Source organism: Lithobates pipiens, unplaced genomic scaffold, assembly GCF_037356315.1.
Source record: "Lithobates pipiens isolate NorthernLeopardFrog02 unplaced genomic scaffold, aLitPip1_a1.2 Scaffold_16, whole genome shotgun sequence".
NCBI lineage: Eukaryota > Metazoa > Chordata > Amphibia > Anura > Ranidae > Lithobates > Lithobates pipiens.
In genome coordinates, this window is record NW_027507748.1 from 498425675 (window position 1) to 498441843 (window position 16169).

Genomic DNA, 16169 nt, shown 5'->3' on the forward strand with positions numbered 1-16169 from the left:
AATCTGGGGTCAGAGAGACCTCGGATCTCATATTTACACTAAAATGCAATTGGAAAAAAAAAATGTTATTTGAAAAAAATAAATAAAATGTCCCTCTAAGAGCTATGGGCAATGACTTGGAGGGGGGGGGGGGGGGGGGGCAGCGACGGCTCTGCTATCTTCCCCTCACTCGTCTCCATGTCAGGCCAGGGACAGGTCCGGATCGCCGTCACGGACCTGGCTCCTAACTTTTTAAGCTGGCTCCTAGATTCCAAGCAAATTTGTCAACCCCTGCATTAAAGCGCCTACCAATTTATTTATTTTTTTTATTTTTTTTTTTTATTTACCTATTGAGTCCTTATTACAGGCAGACTGTAAACTTGTGACTCCTCTTTCTTGCAACTAAGCTTACTGCAAAGCATCTGCTTTCAGTTTTGAAACAATTTGACATGGAATGAACGATTTTATGGTCGGCAAGATTTAACATCTATACGATCTGATTCCAATGACCAGTTTCTGCGTGTTTGGCAGCCTTTGATATCCTATACCAATTATTTTTTATTTTTTTTTACAGGTTACCTGTTTAGAGTTTTGAGGGCGTCTTGGGCTAGAATTTTTTGCTCTTGAACGTTTGCGGTGATGCCTCATGTATGTTTTGAAAATTGTTTACATATACAGATGCGTCCGACATATGTGTTTTGCTTCTGCGCGCCAGCATGCGGGGGCACGTTAATTTTTTGAAAACTTTTTTACGCTTTCCCTTTTTTTTTTTTTTTTTTTTAATTAAACTTTTTTTTCCTTATAATAGGAATAGTGCATGACGACCAGTCCTCTATGGAGATGTGGGGTCTATATCTTTACAGCCGAGTCCCCTGACATTTGTTCACTTTCTGTCCTCCGAGTCAGACTGCCAGGGACCTTCTGGCCCTCGGTTTTCTCTATGGCTAACTTTTGGAGCATTCCTTTTCTGGCTCGGGGATTGCACGGGCGAAGCAGTTGAAGCATTAGAGGGCTGCTACCCTCCCGTCACCTCTAAGAACAATCAAGCAGCTGACCAACCACTATGATTATTCTTATGGTGCAGGCATCATTCATATATCCCCATGTAAAGCCCAGTACTAGGGATGGGCCGAACACCCCCGCTTCGGTTCGCACCAGAGCATACTGAACAGGCAAAAAATTTGCCAGAACACACTTAAAGAGGAAGTAAACCCTTACAAACCACTTTGACCTACAGGTAAGCCTAGATTAAGGCTTACCTGTAGGTCCAAGAAATATCTCCTAAACCTATATGGTTTAGGAGATATTTGCCCGAAAACGGGCACCGCTGTCTACGGCGCATGCGCCGTAGACAGCGGCGCGCAGGCGCACTAAACGCGGCAGTTCCAAGAATGGAGCTGCCGCATTTGTCGACTCCCGTGCGCATGCGCGGGGGTGACGTCATCGCGGCTTTGCCGAATGACAGCGGCGGAGCTGGGAGACGCCACTCCCGTGCGCATGCGATGCATAGTAGTCCATTATGCTTTACCTTTGCAGGGAAAAAAAAGAGGAAGTAAACTCATCAGGGTTTACTTCCTCTTTAAACCGTTAGTCTATGGGACATGAACAGGAATCCAAAGTGCTTATATTAAAGGCTTTTATATGAAAGTTATTGTCCTAAAGTGTCTGAGGACCCGGGTCCTGTCCCAGGGGACATGCATCAATGCGAGAGTTTTTTAAACTTTTTTTTTTCCGTGAGCGCCCCTCCCTCCTGAGCCATACCAGGCCACATGCCCTCAACTTGGAGGGTGCTTTGGGGTAGCCTCCCAAAGCACCTTGTCCCCATGTTGATCACAAGGACCTCATCCCCACAACCCTTACCCGGTGGTTGCGGTGGCGCTTATTGGAATCTGGAAGCTCCCTTTTAACAAGGGGGACCCCCAGAGCCTGGTCCCCCCCCATGTGAAATGGTAACAGTAAATTTGTACCCCTACCATTTCACAAAGTGTCAAAATGGTACAGAAGACAAGGCACAACTTGGGACAAGTCCTTTATTAAAAAATAAAAATGTCCCACAAAGTCTATTCATCTTCTCTCGCTCCGCCAATGGACCGAAAAAAGGCAGACCCGCCTCCATGGGAGGCATCCGCTGTATGACACTTCCTCGCAGGTGACAGTTCAGAGGGGTTGAGGTCACCTGGGAACGTCGCTGTATGGCCCTGCCCTTTGTTATAAAAACTGTCACCTGCGAGGTCGTGTCATATGGCGGGTGCGTCCTATGGAGGCTGGTCGGTTGAACCTCCCCCCCCTTTTTTTTGGTCCATCAGCAGAGTGGGAGAAGATGATGAATGAACTTCGTGGGGCATTTTTATTTTTTAATAAAGGACTTGTACCAAGTTCTTTTCTTGTACCATTTTGACACTTTTTGTGAAATGGTTATTTCACACGGGGGGAGGCTGGGATCTTGTTAAAGGGGCTTCCAGATTCAGATAAGCCCCCCTGCAGACCCCCACAACCACCGGGCAAGGATTGTGGGGATGAGGCCCTTGTCCTCATCAACATGGGGGACAAGGTGCTTTGGGGGGCTTGTGGCCTGGTACAAGGGGGGGCGCTCTCATCCCCCCTCTTTTCCTGCAGCCTGCAAGGTTTTATGCTCAGCTAAGGGAGTGGTATGGTTTTTGAGGGGGTCCCCCACGCCATTTTTTGTTTAAATTTTTAAAACATTTTTTGGGGCCCCCCAATTTTTCTGTATTGCTGGGACTGACCATTCATTATAGCTGCAAGTACTGTTAAATTACTTTTCATTTTAGAAATGTATTTTAATCCAGGGACTGTTTTAAACATGGGGAAAAATATGCCACTTTAAAGGAGTATTTCACTTTTTTATTGTTTCACTTTAAGCATTATTAAAATCGCTGTTTTTAAAACTTTTTTTTTTTTTTTTTTTTTTTAACAACATGGTCTCCTGGGGCAGGACCCAGGTCCCCAAACACTTTTTATGCCAATAACTTGCATATAAGCTTTTAAAATGAACACTTTTTTGATTTTTCATGTTCCATAAACTTTAGCGTTCTGGTGGCTTTTGAATTTGCCCTGAACCCAAACAACCGAAGTTTGAGCCGAACTTGTGCTCGGGCTCGAACCGTTCACCCATCCCTACCTAGGACTGCTTATGGCATTCTGTGGTATGGGACTGGTTAAACTAGAACTAAAAGCAAAATAAATATGGCCCGTTGAGTCAGATCTGCTGGCATTAGAGTCCCATCTTTCCCCATACTCGATGCAGGTTTTGTTTTGAAAATTCCCCTTTTCCTTGCTGATAAACCTCCTTGAAATGTCTGACATGAGAAATTATTCTGTAGGTATTACTAAGCAATGGGCTTGGCACAAATGACACTTTAGCTGTTAGTGCCTGTTGAATTGCTTGTAAGCTGGCATTCGTTCTGGTATCAGTTTTATCACATGAGTGATATTTAGAAGTCGCAACTGCTGCTTTGAATATTTTTGGCACATAGACTTCTTGAGTGCAAATTGTCTAAATTAAAACTGGCATGTTCTGTTTTACAAAATGAATCAGACAGTGCTTTAACAGGGGTTATCACCAAGATGTGTGTGTGTGTGTGTGTGTGTGTTAGTTATATCATTTTCATCCACCCTGGTTGGCTCCTTCTGAGCTATATAAAGGGTGATTGCACTATGTGAGAGATCGCCACAAATGTCAGATTAAGGAGAAAAATTCTAGTGCCAGAACTCTAAACTGGTAAACTGTAAAGGCTTTTAGGCTGGGTTCACACCGCTGCGGGGGGAGATCCGGATGTGATTCGCACCGCAAACCACATCCGATCTCCGTAGCGATGCGAGTTCAGCCATACAGATAGTATGGCTGAATTCGCAGCGCTCCCGCAGCAAACTCGCACGGGACCCTTTTTTGGGTCCGCAACAGAATCGGATCGCATGGGGGTTCACACCATGCGATCCGATTTCTGTGCGAGTCGGCAGATCGCACTGCGATATGCGGACGGATCTGGGGGTGTCATTAACATATCATTGACACTCCCAGCCGTCCGCATAGGGCAGTGTGAACTGCCGGCGGGAGGTGTGCGATGCGGGTAAACGCTGCGGATTCGCGGCGTTCCCGCATCGCTTTAGTGTGAACCCGGCCTTAAAGTGTCACGTATTGAGATTTTTAGGTAACGTAGTTTGCCGTTTTTCACGGGTGTGTAAAGATGTTAACTCTTGACATGCTTGGCTTCTATTTACTTGTGGCAACAGTCTTTATATTCTGCCAAGAACTGCAACAACCACCATTTTTATTCTCCAGGGTTTCTGCTTTCAGAAATAGTAGTAATAGTCTGTTCTAAGCTTAATTGTTACCTTGACAAGTTCACTTTTAGTTAAAGGTTTAAGAAGCTGACTGAGCTATCCTACAATAGGCTTATTCTGCTACAAGTCAAATCTGTGTAGCAGATTTATTTTCCATTCCGATTTATGTGTGGATTTTTAAACCTAAATATTCGCTGTTATGTAAATGGAGATCAAATCCAAGATTAAGCCCTCATGCACACTGGACGTTAAAATTACTTTATAAAAACGCCAGTAGTTTCAACTTCTTTCAACTTATCGTAGTTTTTGCAATGGCGTGTTATCGTGTTTTTTTTATTTTTATATATTTTTTAGGCTTTTTCCACGTTGGCATTTTTTTCTTTTATATATTTTATCCCCCCCCCCCCCCCCCCCCAGGAGATCAAAAACGTTAAATGCTGGTGAGCTACATCTTTGAGCGTTTATCAGTGTTAGAGCGTTTTTACAACCTTAAAGTCTTTCAGAACCCACTAGTGTTGGGTTTTTTACTGTGCAAACAGCACTGCCCAAAACGGCTAACAGCCTATATATTTATGGACACAAAGGATAACCTATGTGAACTGTGCAAATCCAAAACTGGTATAGAGGTATTCATGGGTCTTGTGCAAGAAATGGATCAAAACTGCAGGGTTTTTATTGTTTTGATACAGTTCAGGCCATCTTAAGATGTGAACTGTGTGCAGAGTAATATACCAGCTACTGGCATTTAGTTGCAGAATATTTATTTTATTTCTATCTTTGCGTCCTGTCAAATTTTAGTGCCATTCACCCTACCCCCAGCCCATTTCAGGAACCCCATTAAAGCAGAGCTCAGGCTCCTTCAGGCTGAACTTCTTTTTTCTGGACTCATTTTCCAGGCTTCTCCTAAGGGGTCATAGTGCTACTTTTTGTTTTGCACTCCTGTGACCTGTTTTCAGCTGAGATCGTTCTAAAGTCTGCTCTGCACTGACATCACTGGAATCAGTCCAGGCACTGTGTCATAGCAAACTTGGGCAGTCTGGAGCCGCCAGGTGCCTGGACTGATGGCCGTCTCTCAGCGAACCACTGAGACTGCCTTTCCCCACCCCCTTCAGCTTGGCGTTCCAGTGCATGTGGAGGAGCAGAGCTGCTGATTGAGGGGGGCACGCGTGACCGCCTTCCGCCCCTGGTGCAGCCTATCAGGTGGGCTTCCTATATTGTAGAAGAGAGAAGAGCCACCGCCTGTTTGATTACAGCGTCGGGAACTTCACAGCTTTCAATTCAATAGCTGTGTGTTCCCTGCGGTGCGCCATCACATACAGCCAAGACAAGGGGGAGGGGCTGTATGTGACGGTGTGCAGCGGGAAACATGGCTATTGAAATGAAAGCTGTGGTGTTCCCGGCGCTGTAATCAAACAGGCGGCTCCTCTCCTTTCACAAGCTGCAATGGGGACACTGGCTGCCTGCATTGATCTCTTGTACCATGTCCCCAGTCTGACCATCTCCACCTGCTCTGAGACATACAATAAATGGCAGCTAGACTCAAAATCAGTTTTATTGAATCAGATCAGGCAGCTATTGCGATTGGTTGCCAGAGGTTAGTGTATCATTACCGCTCACTGACTGGTTGCTAGAGGTTACAGGACATGATTTCTACTTGTTGATTGGCTGCTAGAGATGACTGTGGATATGACCTAAGGGGGGCAAGATATACATATGAATGCCGCTGCTATTTATATATGAATGGCAGTAACATGTAAACACGGTCTGCAGGTGAGTCATCTGTACACAACAAAAGGGAAGAGCTGGGCAGCATTAGTAGCAGCACTTCACACTGAGATATTGGGACACAGGACTAAAACCTCAAGGGACAAGGGAATTTATACAAGGATAGTTGCCAAGTATGAGGCAGCTGCCTTAGGCCCCACAATAATGTTCGGGCCCCTATCACTTTGCCCTGCCTTTAAAAATGGCGCTGGGTACAATAAGTATGTGGATATATTTTTATTGGTGAGGTTTAGTAGTCAAATATGGGTTTTTCCTCAGCACGTGCAAGAATTATTATTTTTTTTTTTTTTTTTTTAAATTGGGATTTACACAAGCAGATGGATTGAAGAAAGCTCAGACATGATTCTTGCATAATATATTGTTTACTCTGTGCATGCTGTATATTCTACCTTCATCTGTTGGGTCCCATCTGCTTAATGTCAGCTATTTCTGTGAATTGCCTGGGCTGATTTATTTTTTCCCCCCAAACAATGTATGGATAGTATGCCTGCTCTCATGTCTTCACATTCCTTTCTGTCCATTTTTCTACCAGTCTGCATTGTGGGAAGAGTACATTGCCTATGTGTTACTTTAATAATCTTTCACAGTGGATGCCAATATTCACTCCCATTTTTGTAAGCGACATATAAATGGAGAACAAAACTGGTGGATGGGAGTGTTGGGGCTGCTGTAGTCCTCTCAGATAATGGTTGCTAGGGGCCTGATGTGTTGCTAGGCACACGTGCTGGGAATGGTTTAGTAAGGGAGAGCCAAGACGCTGAGATTCTCTTCAACAGTGTTGGCCTGCACTGTGTTGCTGTAAAACAAGCACATTTTTCTTCAAGTGCCAGGAGCCTTACTGACTAATTTCTCTGCAGACAAATGGTATTACTAGAGCCAGCATATATATTTAAAATTAGTAGAACACTTAGACCCCTTTCACACCAAGGACGTTTTGCAGGCACTATAGCGTTAGAAATAGCGCCTGCAATCTGCCCTAAAACAGCTGCACCATTGTCTGTAGTGTGAAAGCCCGAGGGCTTTCACACTGCATTGGTGTGCTGGCAGGACGTCAGGAAAAGTCCTGCCAGCAGCTTCTTTGGAGCGGTGTGTTTACCGCTCCTCCACCGCTGCTACCCATTGAAATCAATGGGGCAGTGCTGTAATACCACCAGCAAAACGCTGCTATTGCGGTGTATTGCCGGGGGTTTTAACCATTTCTTGGCCGCTAGCGGGGGGTAAAAGCACCCCACTAGCGGCCCAAAATGCCGCTAAAAATATCATTGTTTTACCGCCGACGCTATGGGCGGCGTGGTGTGAAAGGGGTCTAAGGGTAAACTCAGAATGTAACTGTTAGATTCAACTATAGTGGAAGAGCAAGGAAGAGGAATCTTGTACTCAATATTTTTATTCATCTTTTATGGATGTTCTGGGCTCTAGATGGAACATAGTAGCCTGGAATTTTACTCATTTACATAAAGTGATGTCTAAGAAATGAGTAGCTGAAGAAAGAAAATCCAATTTTACATGTTATTGACTGGGAATTTTTATTTTTATTTTTTATCTTTAGTGTTTCAATATGCTTCAAAAATAGCTCTTGGTTTACTGCTTTCATTAATTGCCAACATTGTCTTTTGTTTTCAGAAATAAGAAAATTCTTAGCAAGAAGAAACTAAAACGGAAGCAGAAGACCAAATCGAAAGGAAAATTGCGAAGCAAGGTAAAGCAGAATTTATCATGAGTTGCATTAATTCCTACTTTGTTCCTCTGCTGTGGGCATGAATCCCTGCTGACAAATGATCCTGACACCAAGAGAAACATGGTGATGTGGGACCTCCAGCAAATTGACACCCTCAGCTCTGTTCCCGTGTGAAAGGGGATATGTCACGTTCATCCAATCGGCTCTGTTTTCACTGCAGAGCTCCAACCCCCCCCTTTATTTATCTATTTTTTTCCATGAACTCTGACATTCTTATAAATTCAGCACTGAATGGATGCAGAGAAGACAAGACTGCAGATAAACGGGTACAACCTATAGGAGGATTTGATTCATCTGTCTATCACCTGAGGATAGTCCCTTCACTGTATGTAAGGGCCCTTTCACATGGGCTGGCCTGTCGTGTGTGTGTGTGTGTGTGTGGTTTTTTTTTTTCCTCTCCAGGCGCCCCTGTTCAGGCACTGTATTATATGGAGTGGCGGATATCAGCAGGCACATGTCTGCTGACACTGTCATTGGATCCAATCCTGTCTGCCAAAAAATACTCATAGTGGTACTGTTTTCTATCTGTCTGGCAGATCACATGGAAAGAGACGGGCGGTCCCTTTCCATCCAATTCACCATAGAGAAGAGCGGGGCTGTGTCCATGTCTGCTCTGCACATTGGAGCCTACATGAACTGTTTATACTGTATCCTTACATCACTGCTAGACCAGAGAGGTGGTTCCTTTTACTGTCCTTTGGGGGTCCAGTGAGGAGGTGGCTCTTTCCTTTGCCATGAAGGGAGTGATAATAGAAACAGGCAAAGCCTTTCTCTCTTTGCCCCACTAGTGATCCTTACGCTGGTGTGTTGCATGCGAGTAAAGATATTCAGAATGGCAGTTTTTAAATGACTTAAATTTGCGTCTGTCTTATTTGTGATTTAATCCTTGCAATACTAATTGCATTGAAGTGTGTGATGGCAGAAAAGTGTATAACTCCTACATTTTGGGTGAAATGTAATTGCAGCTTTTACATGCAGGATCTTTAAAATTCCTACCCTTTTATGGAGAACAGAGTTGGGTAGGCCATAGGCAGCTTGCATTTTAAACCAATTCCTGCCCAGAGGTGCACAGGTGGACTAAAGTATGGAAAGGTTGGGGGACCAGAGGAGTGGGGGGGGGGGGACCAGAGGAGCATGTTCAGTACAGAGGAGCACAGGGGGACGAACTGATTCTTTGCCCTGGGTGATAATGTCTAGCTTTTCCACTGATAAACTAATTTGTAAATCTCTCCCGTGCTTAACAAAGAAAGTGATGGTAATTATTTTCAGGCTAGCTACATGCACACAGCCATAAGTATTTTAGTGACGGTGTAGACATGTTTTTCTGGTGCAAACGTTTCTGCGTAAATGATCATTAATGCTTGCGTTTGGATATGTTTAAATGTGTAACGATGCATATGCATTTAACCTCCCTGGTGTTATGATCATTTCAGATTTTAGGTGCTGAAAGCGGCACCATTATTTTGCATGGAAATTTAGCGTTTTTATATTGTAGGCCTGTAATTCTTAGAAATAACTCAATTCTGTCCAAACAAGTCTAGTAGTCATCCCAGGTATGAAAGTTTGAAACACAATCGTAAATAAAAAGTAGAAATTGTAACAAATCAATTATTCAATAATGTAATCCAATCAAAAACACTGAAATTTGCTCAGTTGCAGAATTGTCGCTGTCATTACTTTTAGTGTTTGATTTCTCCACGAATCACTATCGCTCAATTCTGCAAGTGATTCTAATTTATCACTGTTTTCTAGCTGGTCTAAAAGCACTTTTGACGTAAATGGTCATTAAAGGCTTCCTTTTCTTTGGCTAGTTCAGCTATTCAGCCAGCTGTTGTAGCAATTGGAGTCTGCCATTCCTTAAAGGATCAGGTCAGACGGCCTGATGGGCCTAACCAGGAGGATGGTCTTGCTGAAAATGGGGCAGATATTCCTCGAGCACTGTGTGTTAATGTAGATGCCTTTTTTTTTTTTTTTTAAAGGCATCTGCAGCAAGTGTCTGGTTTGGCTCTCCTGTCTACACACACGCAGACTTGTGTGGCCTAAGAGCTGGCCAGCTGAGCTTCCCTGTAAGAAGTTATTGTCAGGGTTCCCCTTTCATGGGGAATGTTTTATCTAGACAAATGCATCCAAAAGATTTCCAGAGGAAAGAGTTCTTTACATTCTGTAAAGAGAAGAACCAGGCATCCCCTGTTTAAAACGTTGGACTTCCTCCAGGTATTTCAGTGCCAAGGCAGTTCCGCTGCCAACAGAGTGCTAGAGCCAGGGGCAAGCCACAGGGCCAGAAAAAACCCTGGTTCCAGAACTCTTCTAAACCCAGCACCAAGCCCTCCTTTTGAGTGGGGTGGTGGGGGGGGGGGTGGGCGCTACTCCAATTTGTGGATATTTGGTGAACAGTGGTGCAGGACGAGTGGGTCACCTCAGTTGTCCTGCGGTTACAAGCAGGAATTAAAGGTTTCTTCCTCCAGAGTTTTCTAAGATCCAACATTCCAGCAGATCCTTGAAAAAAATGCTTATTCTTTCAAGCACTAGAGTAGTTGGTGATCATTTAGGTTCTTGTGTCCCAAAGAGCCACAGGGTTTTATTCTAACCTGTTCTCGGTGTTCTAAAGCCAAATTGGGACAGAAGGCCATTCTTGGACCTAAGAGCCCTGAACCAACATCTGTTAATCCAATCCTTCAGGATGTAGTCAGTCCCCTTAATGGTAGCCTCGCTTCAGATGAGAGGACTTGGCCTCCATCGATATCAAGTATGCATATACCCATCTTTCAGCCTCCTCAGGTGTCTGCGATTTTATAGTATATGTAATTTCCTGTTTGTGTCGCTGCCCTTCAGGCTTGCTACAGCACCTCGAGTGTTTACAAAGATTCTAGCACCTGTACTGGGTCTTTTAAGGGCCATGGATCTTAATGCTCTGATACTTGGAGACCTCCTGTTCAGAGATCACGCACTACAGGCCCTGGAACACAGTGTAGCGTGCACATTGTGGTATTTGGGAAAACCTGGGCTAGGTCATAAATACTGTAAAGTCAGCTTTTAGACCAGCTCAGAGTCTCAAGTAGGTCTGATCCTGGATTACGGTCCAGGCCAAGGTCTAGCTGCCACCCGTAAATATCTGTGCCCTGAAGGATCAGGTGCGTCAGTAAGGGGCACCAGGCAACCCTCCATTTGGCTCTGTATGTGTCTTCTGGAAAGGATCGTGTCCTCCCTTGAGGCAGTTCCCTACACTCAATTCAATTCCAGGCCTATACAACAAGACAACTTGTCGGCTTGGAACAGGAAAGCACAAGCCCTGGATTACCCAATGTCCTTATCTCCCCAGGCATGTTCAAGCCTAAGCTGGTGGTTGCAAGATCAGAACCTACAAAAGGGAAGATCTTTCCACCCAGTGTCTTGGAGTACTGACCAGACACCAGTCTCTCGGGCTGTGGAGAGACCCTAGAGGGGCTCACAGCTCAGTGGAGATGGTAAAGGGAAAAGCTTGCCCATCAACATTTTGGTGTTACGGGCGGTACGTCTGGCCCCACAGTCCTGGACGTTGGAGCTTCAGGACTGGCCCATCAGGGTTCAGTCAGACGGTGCCACTGCAGTGGCCTGTATCAACCACCCGGGTGGTACCGGGAGCCGTTCAACTCAAAAGGAGGTGAACCATATATTAAACTGGGCAGAGGGACATGTGGACGGTTCTATTGGTGGTCCACATGCTGGGAGTAGAGAACTGGAAGGCAGATTATCTCAGCAGCTAGCAGATCTGCCCAGGGGCATGGTTCCTACATCCAAACATGTTTCAGGAAATCTGCCAGCGTTGGGCAGAGGTCGATCTATTGGCATCCAGGTTCAACAACAAGCTACAGTAGTTTGTGTCCCAAACAAAGGGTCGCTTGGCAATCTGAGCAGATACGCTAGTAGATCCATGGAAGCAGTTCTCCCTGGTTTATGCTCCCCCCCCTCTCCTTCCACATTTGTTGTGCAGGATTTGGAGAGGGGATTCCATTCATCCTGGAGGCACCAGAAGGCCCTGGTTCCCAGAGATTTTTTTTTTTTTGGTCATACTTGCCTGTAAATTTTTTATTTTTTTTTACATCATGGGACACGGAGGTCTCCCTTATCCTTATCCCATCTCTTCCATATGGGAGGGGTTATATAGGGGATCGCTTCTTGTCTGAAGACCTTTGGTCTACCAGTGTCCATGCACCTAGAGATTAAATATAACCCAGTAGGTAATGATTATTAGCCTAACTGTGTCCCGTGATGTACTCTGAAGGAATTTACAGGTAAGTATAGCGACTGAATGGCCAGCTTTAGAATTGACTTTGAAAAGCAGTAAGGCTACTTTCAGATTGAGGCATTGTTGGCGTCGGCAGATAAAGCGGCGCTATATTTGGTGGTGCTATTCGACCGCTAGCGGGGTGGTTTTACATGCGCTATTTTTAGCGCTGTAGCACCTGTAAAGCGCCTTAGTGTGAAAGTAGCCTAAATCTTTTTACAAAGAGTGTGTCAAACGGGTCTTAAATTGTAACTGATGTTCCTGACCAGCTAGACTGAATAATCATTTCTAAGTGGTGAATATGAATCTGTTTAAAGCGGAGTTCCGCTTAAAAGAAAAATTTAATGTCAGCAGCTACAAATATTGCAGCTGCTGACTTTTAATAATGGGACACTTACCTGTCCCAGGGTCAAGCAATGCAGAGGAACAAAGCCTCGCTAGTCTCCCCCTCTGTAGCACCGGAATTGTCACTGGGTGTCCGGCTGTGCGCAAGGCACGCCGTGACTGGTTGGGCAATCATCTGGAAAAACAGGGTATCTCCTTCCCTTAAAGCGCAAGTTCAATTTTTGTGTGGAACTCTGCTTTAACTTCCCTGTAGCAATGCCTAGGAACTAGTATGTAGACCAGGAATCTGAAGCTATTGGTGTAATAAGCAATTACTACTTTCAGCTAATATGCTGTCCATTATCTGAAAGCTGGAGTGTCTGCACCCCCCCTCTCCAATTGTATCTTGGAGACAGATATCCAAACTGAGCACTCTCCTGGAAATATTAAAGAAATCGCCTATCCATCCAGTTAGAGGCCTCATCTAACCAGCTATGCCATGATTACACTGCTTTCATTGTGCCTGTAGAAATCAAGACTAAGTGTTTACTAGCCAGGGAGTTCTGAGGAACCCATGGATTTGAGACCATTGTCTCCTGATCTGTCCTTGATCACATTTTCACCCGATGATTACGAAGACTTACTTTAGATCATGTTGGCTGGCCAGTAGGTGGGGCAGCCACGGCATGAAGGTTAACTTTCCGAACTGTCCACCTTATTGCTGGATTCAAATATGAATTTTTGTTTTAAATATGAATATGGTAATCCTTCCTATGTCGTAAATCTACAAAGGAATAGCGGTAAAATGTAAAAGAAATGGTGACGGGGCCCCCCCCCCCCAATGCCTAAAGCATTTTAACACATTGTAACTCAAATAATTTCTTCTGATGTTAAGTAAGCGTGTGAACAGTACTGTGAATACTTGCCTGTTCAGACTGAGCCTCTACAATGAGACCATTTTCTTAATGTCGGTTATGTTTATGAAAATAAGTCTGTCCTCACATGGCATGCACATTGAAGTCTGCACCATTGCAGGTATGTGGGTGTCTTAAACAGAATATTCAGCTTTTCAGGTAAAATAAGCGACCGCTAATTCTGCAAGTTATGCAAACAGATTGCAGTTCTTGGTGCTTCAGTGTTGTCATTCTGAATAAATTATAGCAGGTGTTTGTGTTCCTGGTAAGTGTAGAAGAGGTTTCTGAAAAACTGCATTTTTATACTACTGAGTAGCGCAGTGGTTTCAGATAGGTATTCGCCAGCGTCCCCTGCTGTACTGTGATTTGTATGGATTTAGGTGTGCTTCACGTATAGTAAGTCTTGCTCGTATATTTAAAAAAAAAAAAAAAATTCTCCAGGGAGATAGAAAAGACAAAGATTTAGTGCAAGTAATTGCATCTCGTGTGTATTTTGTGTGTGTATAACTTTCATTCTGCCTTTACATGCACTTTAGAGAAGTCAAGCCAAAGCTTGTTTGTCTGCTCTCTGCTGACTTTACGGATATCGGTCGAGGCACCACATCATCCTGACAATGGAAGTCTAGATCTGCCAGGTGCCTGGACTGACGCCCATCTCAGCCTCAGCCTCTGCCCAGTGCCATACAGTAACGCCCACAAAATAATGCAGAGGGTATAATCTGTTACGTTGATGGGCTTGCGGCCTCAGCGCCTGGATGGCTTAACATCCACAAGGGGGATATGTAAATAGATATATTTAAATTTAACCACTTGCCTACTGGGCACTTAAACACCCCTCCTGCCCACACCAATTTTTAGCTTTCGGTGCTCTCAAACTTTGAATGACAATTACTCAGTCATGCAACACTGTAGCCAAATTAATTTTGTGTTTTTTTTTTTTTTTCCCCCACAAATAGAGCTTTCTTTTGGCGGTATTTGATCACCTCTGTTTTTTTATTTTGCGCTATAAAGGATAAAATAAAATAATTGGAAAAAAATGCATTTTTCTTTGTTTCTGTGATAAAATTTTGCTAATTTTTCTTCATAAATTTTGGCCACAATTTATACTGTCACATATCTTTTGGTAAAATTAGTGGATATTATTTGGTCTTTGTGAAAGTTAGAGTCTACAATCTGTGGTGCGAATCATAAAAAATTTATCACATCTGATGTACTGGTGGCCGATCTAATTTCTTGCAACAAGCCAGGGAAGTACAAATGGCCCCCAAATTACCCCTTTTTTTTTTTTTTTTTTTTTGAAAGTAGACATTACAAGGTATTTAGTAAGAGGAATGGTGAGCTTTTTAAAGTCATTTTTTTTCCCACAATACTTTGCAAAATGATTTTTTTTTTTCCCACAAAATTGTCATTGTAATAGGTTATTTCTCTCATGTGGCATGTGTATACCACAAATAATGCCCCACAATAAATTCTGCTACTCCTGAGTATTACAATACCACATGTGTGGGACATTTCCACAGCCTGGCCACATAGAGAGGCCCAACATGCAAGGAGCACCATCACATGTTCTAGGAGCATAAATTGCACATCTAACTTGTTGACTACCTATTACACTTTTGAAGGTCCTGGAGCACCAGGACAATGACACGTGACAGACGTGGCACTAATGGCGTGGGTGGCACTGGTGTGTGGCAGTGGGGGCAGGTAGGCACTGGTGCGGGGCACCTTTCCTTCGTTCCTCCTTTCCTTTTTCTTTTCTTTCCTTCCATCTCTTCATCTCTCCCTCCTCACACGCTATCTGTGTGAGGAGGGAGAGCCGGCGATGAGATGATCTCATATGTTTACATATTGGGCACACCGATTGGCCGTTTACAGTGATCTGTGACTGGCTGGCTGTGTCCGGGGGAAGAGGGGAAGTTAAAGGGAGGACGTCCCAGGATGTCCGAAAGCTTTGTTAAATTTCCCTTGCCACACCCAGGCCTGTTTACTGCCAGACCTGTTGAATCAAGAAATCCCATAAATAGAAGCTGTCAAAGTGAAGCACTCTAATTCTTTAAAAAAAAATGTGTGTGTATAAATTTATTTTTTCCCAACGCAAGCAGTGAAAGTACCTTAATTTGTCTTGGTATAAGCCACATATCAGAGCTCGGGTAGGAGGAGGGAGAAGCAGCAGAAGCCCGTCACTGCTTTACAATGTGCATGCTGATAGAACAAGAGCATAAGCATATTTATTTTTAATAAAATCTAAATATAGCTTTCTATTTGAGATGCATTAATTTAGGTTATTCAGCATGGAATGGAGCTTAGTTATGTAGCATGAGGCTGTATATTCTCCAATATTTAAATTGTTGGTAAACTTATTCAATGAATCAAAGCTCTGCAAGATGAGATGACAATGGTTATTTTAATAAAAAAAAGTAGTTGTGTGGTTAACACAAAATCTGTTCTGATATTGCTATTATACAAACCTGACAGCTTATTCTAAATGGGGAAACCTACATTTTGTTTGCAATATTAAAGATTCTGAATACCAGCAAGAATGAGTCCATATATTTAACCACTTGCCGACCATGAATGAATGAATGAAATACTTATATAGCGCACAATGCGAACTGAATTGCCTCTAGGCGACCATCCACCGTCATACGCTATACCTGTATTTTTAAGATGTCCGGCCACCTGCAATTGTGGGCACGCGAGCAAAAGACAGAACAGGGATTTGTGTGTGAGTGAGCACCGCCCCCTCCCTTTGAAGCACTTGCTAAGGAACACATTTAACCACTTGATCTCCCCCAGTGTTAACCCTTTCCCTGCCAGTGACATTTACACAGTAATCATGCATTTTTATAGCACTGATCGCTGT

General features: G+C 43.8%; 1 protein-coding gene across 16 annotated transcripts in view; it reads left to right on the forward strand.

Moving 5' to 3' along the window:
* Positions 1–16169, forward strand: part of MYCBP2 (MYC binding protein 2) — a 399577-nt gene that overhangs the window by 75516 nt on the left and 307892 nt on the right. For all 16 annotated transcript variants that reach the window (XM_077483080.1, XM_077483077.1, XM_077483078.1 and 13 more), the window contains exon 2: positions 7690–7765. In XM_077483080.1, coding sequence (XP_077339206.1) covers positions 7690–7765 — 76 coding nt within the window. The remainder of the gene's footprint in view (positions 1–7689; positions 7766–16169) is intronic.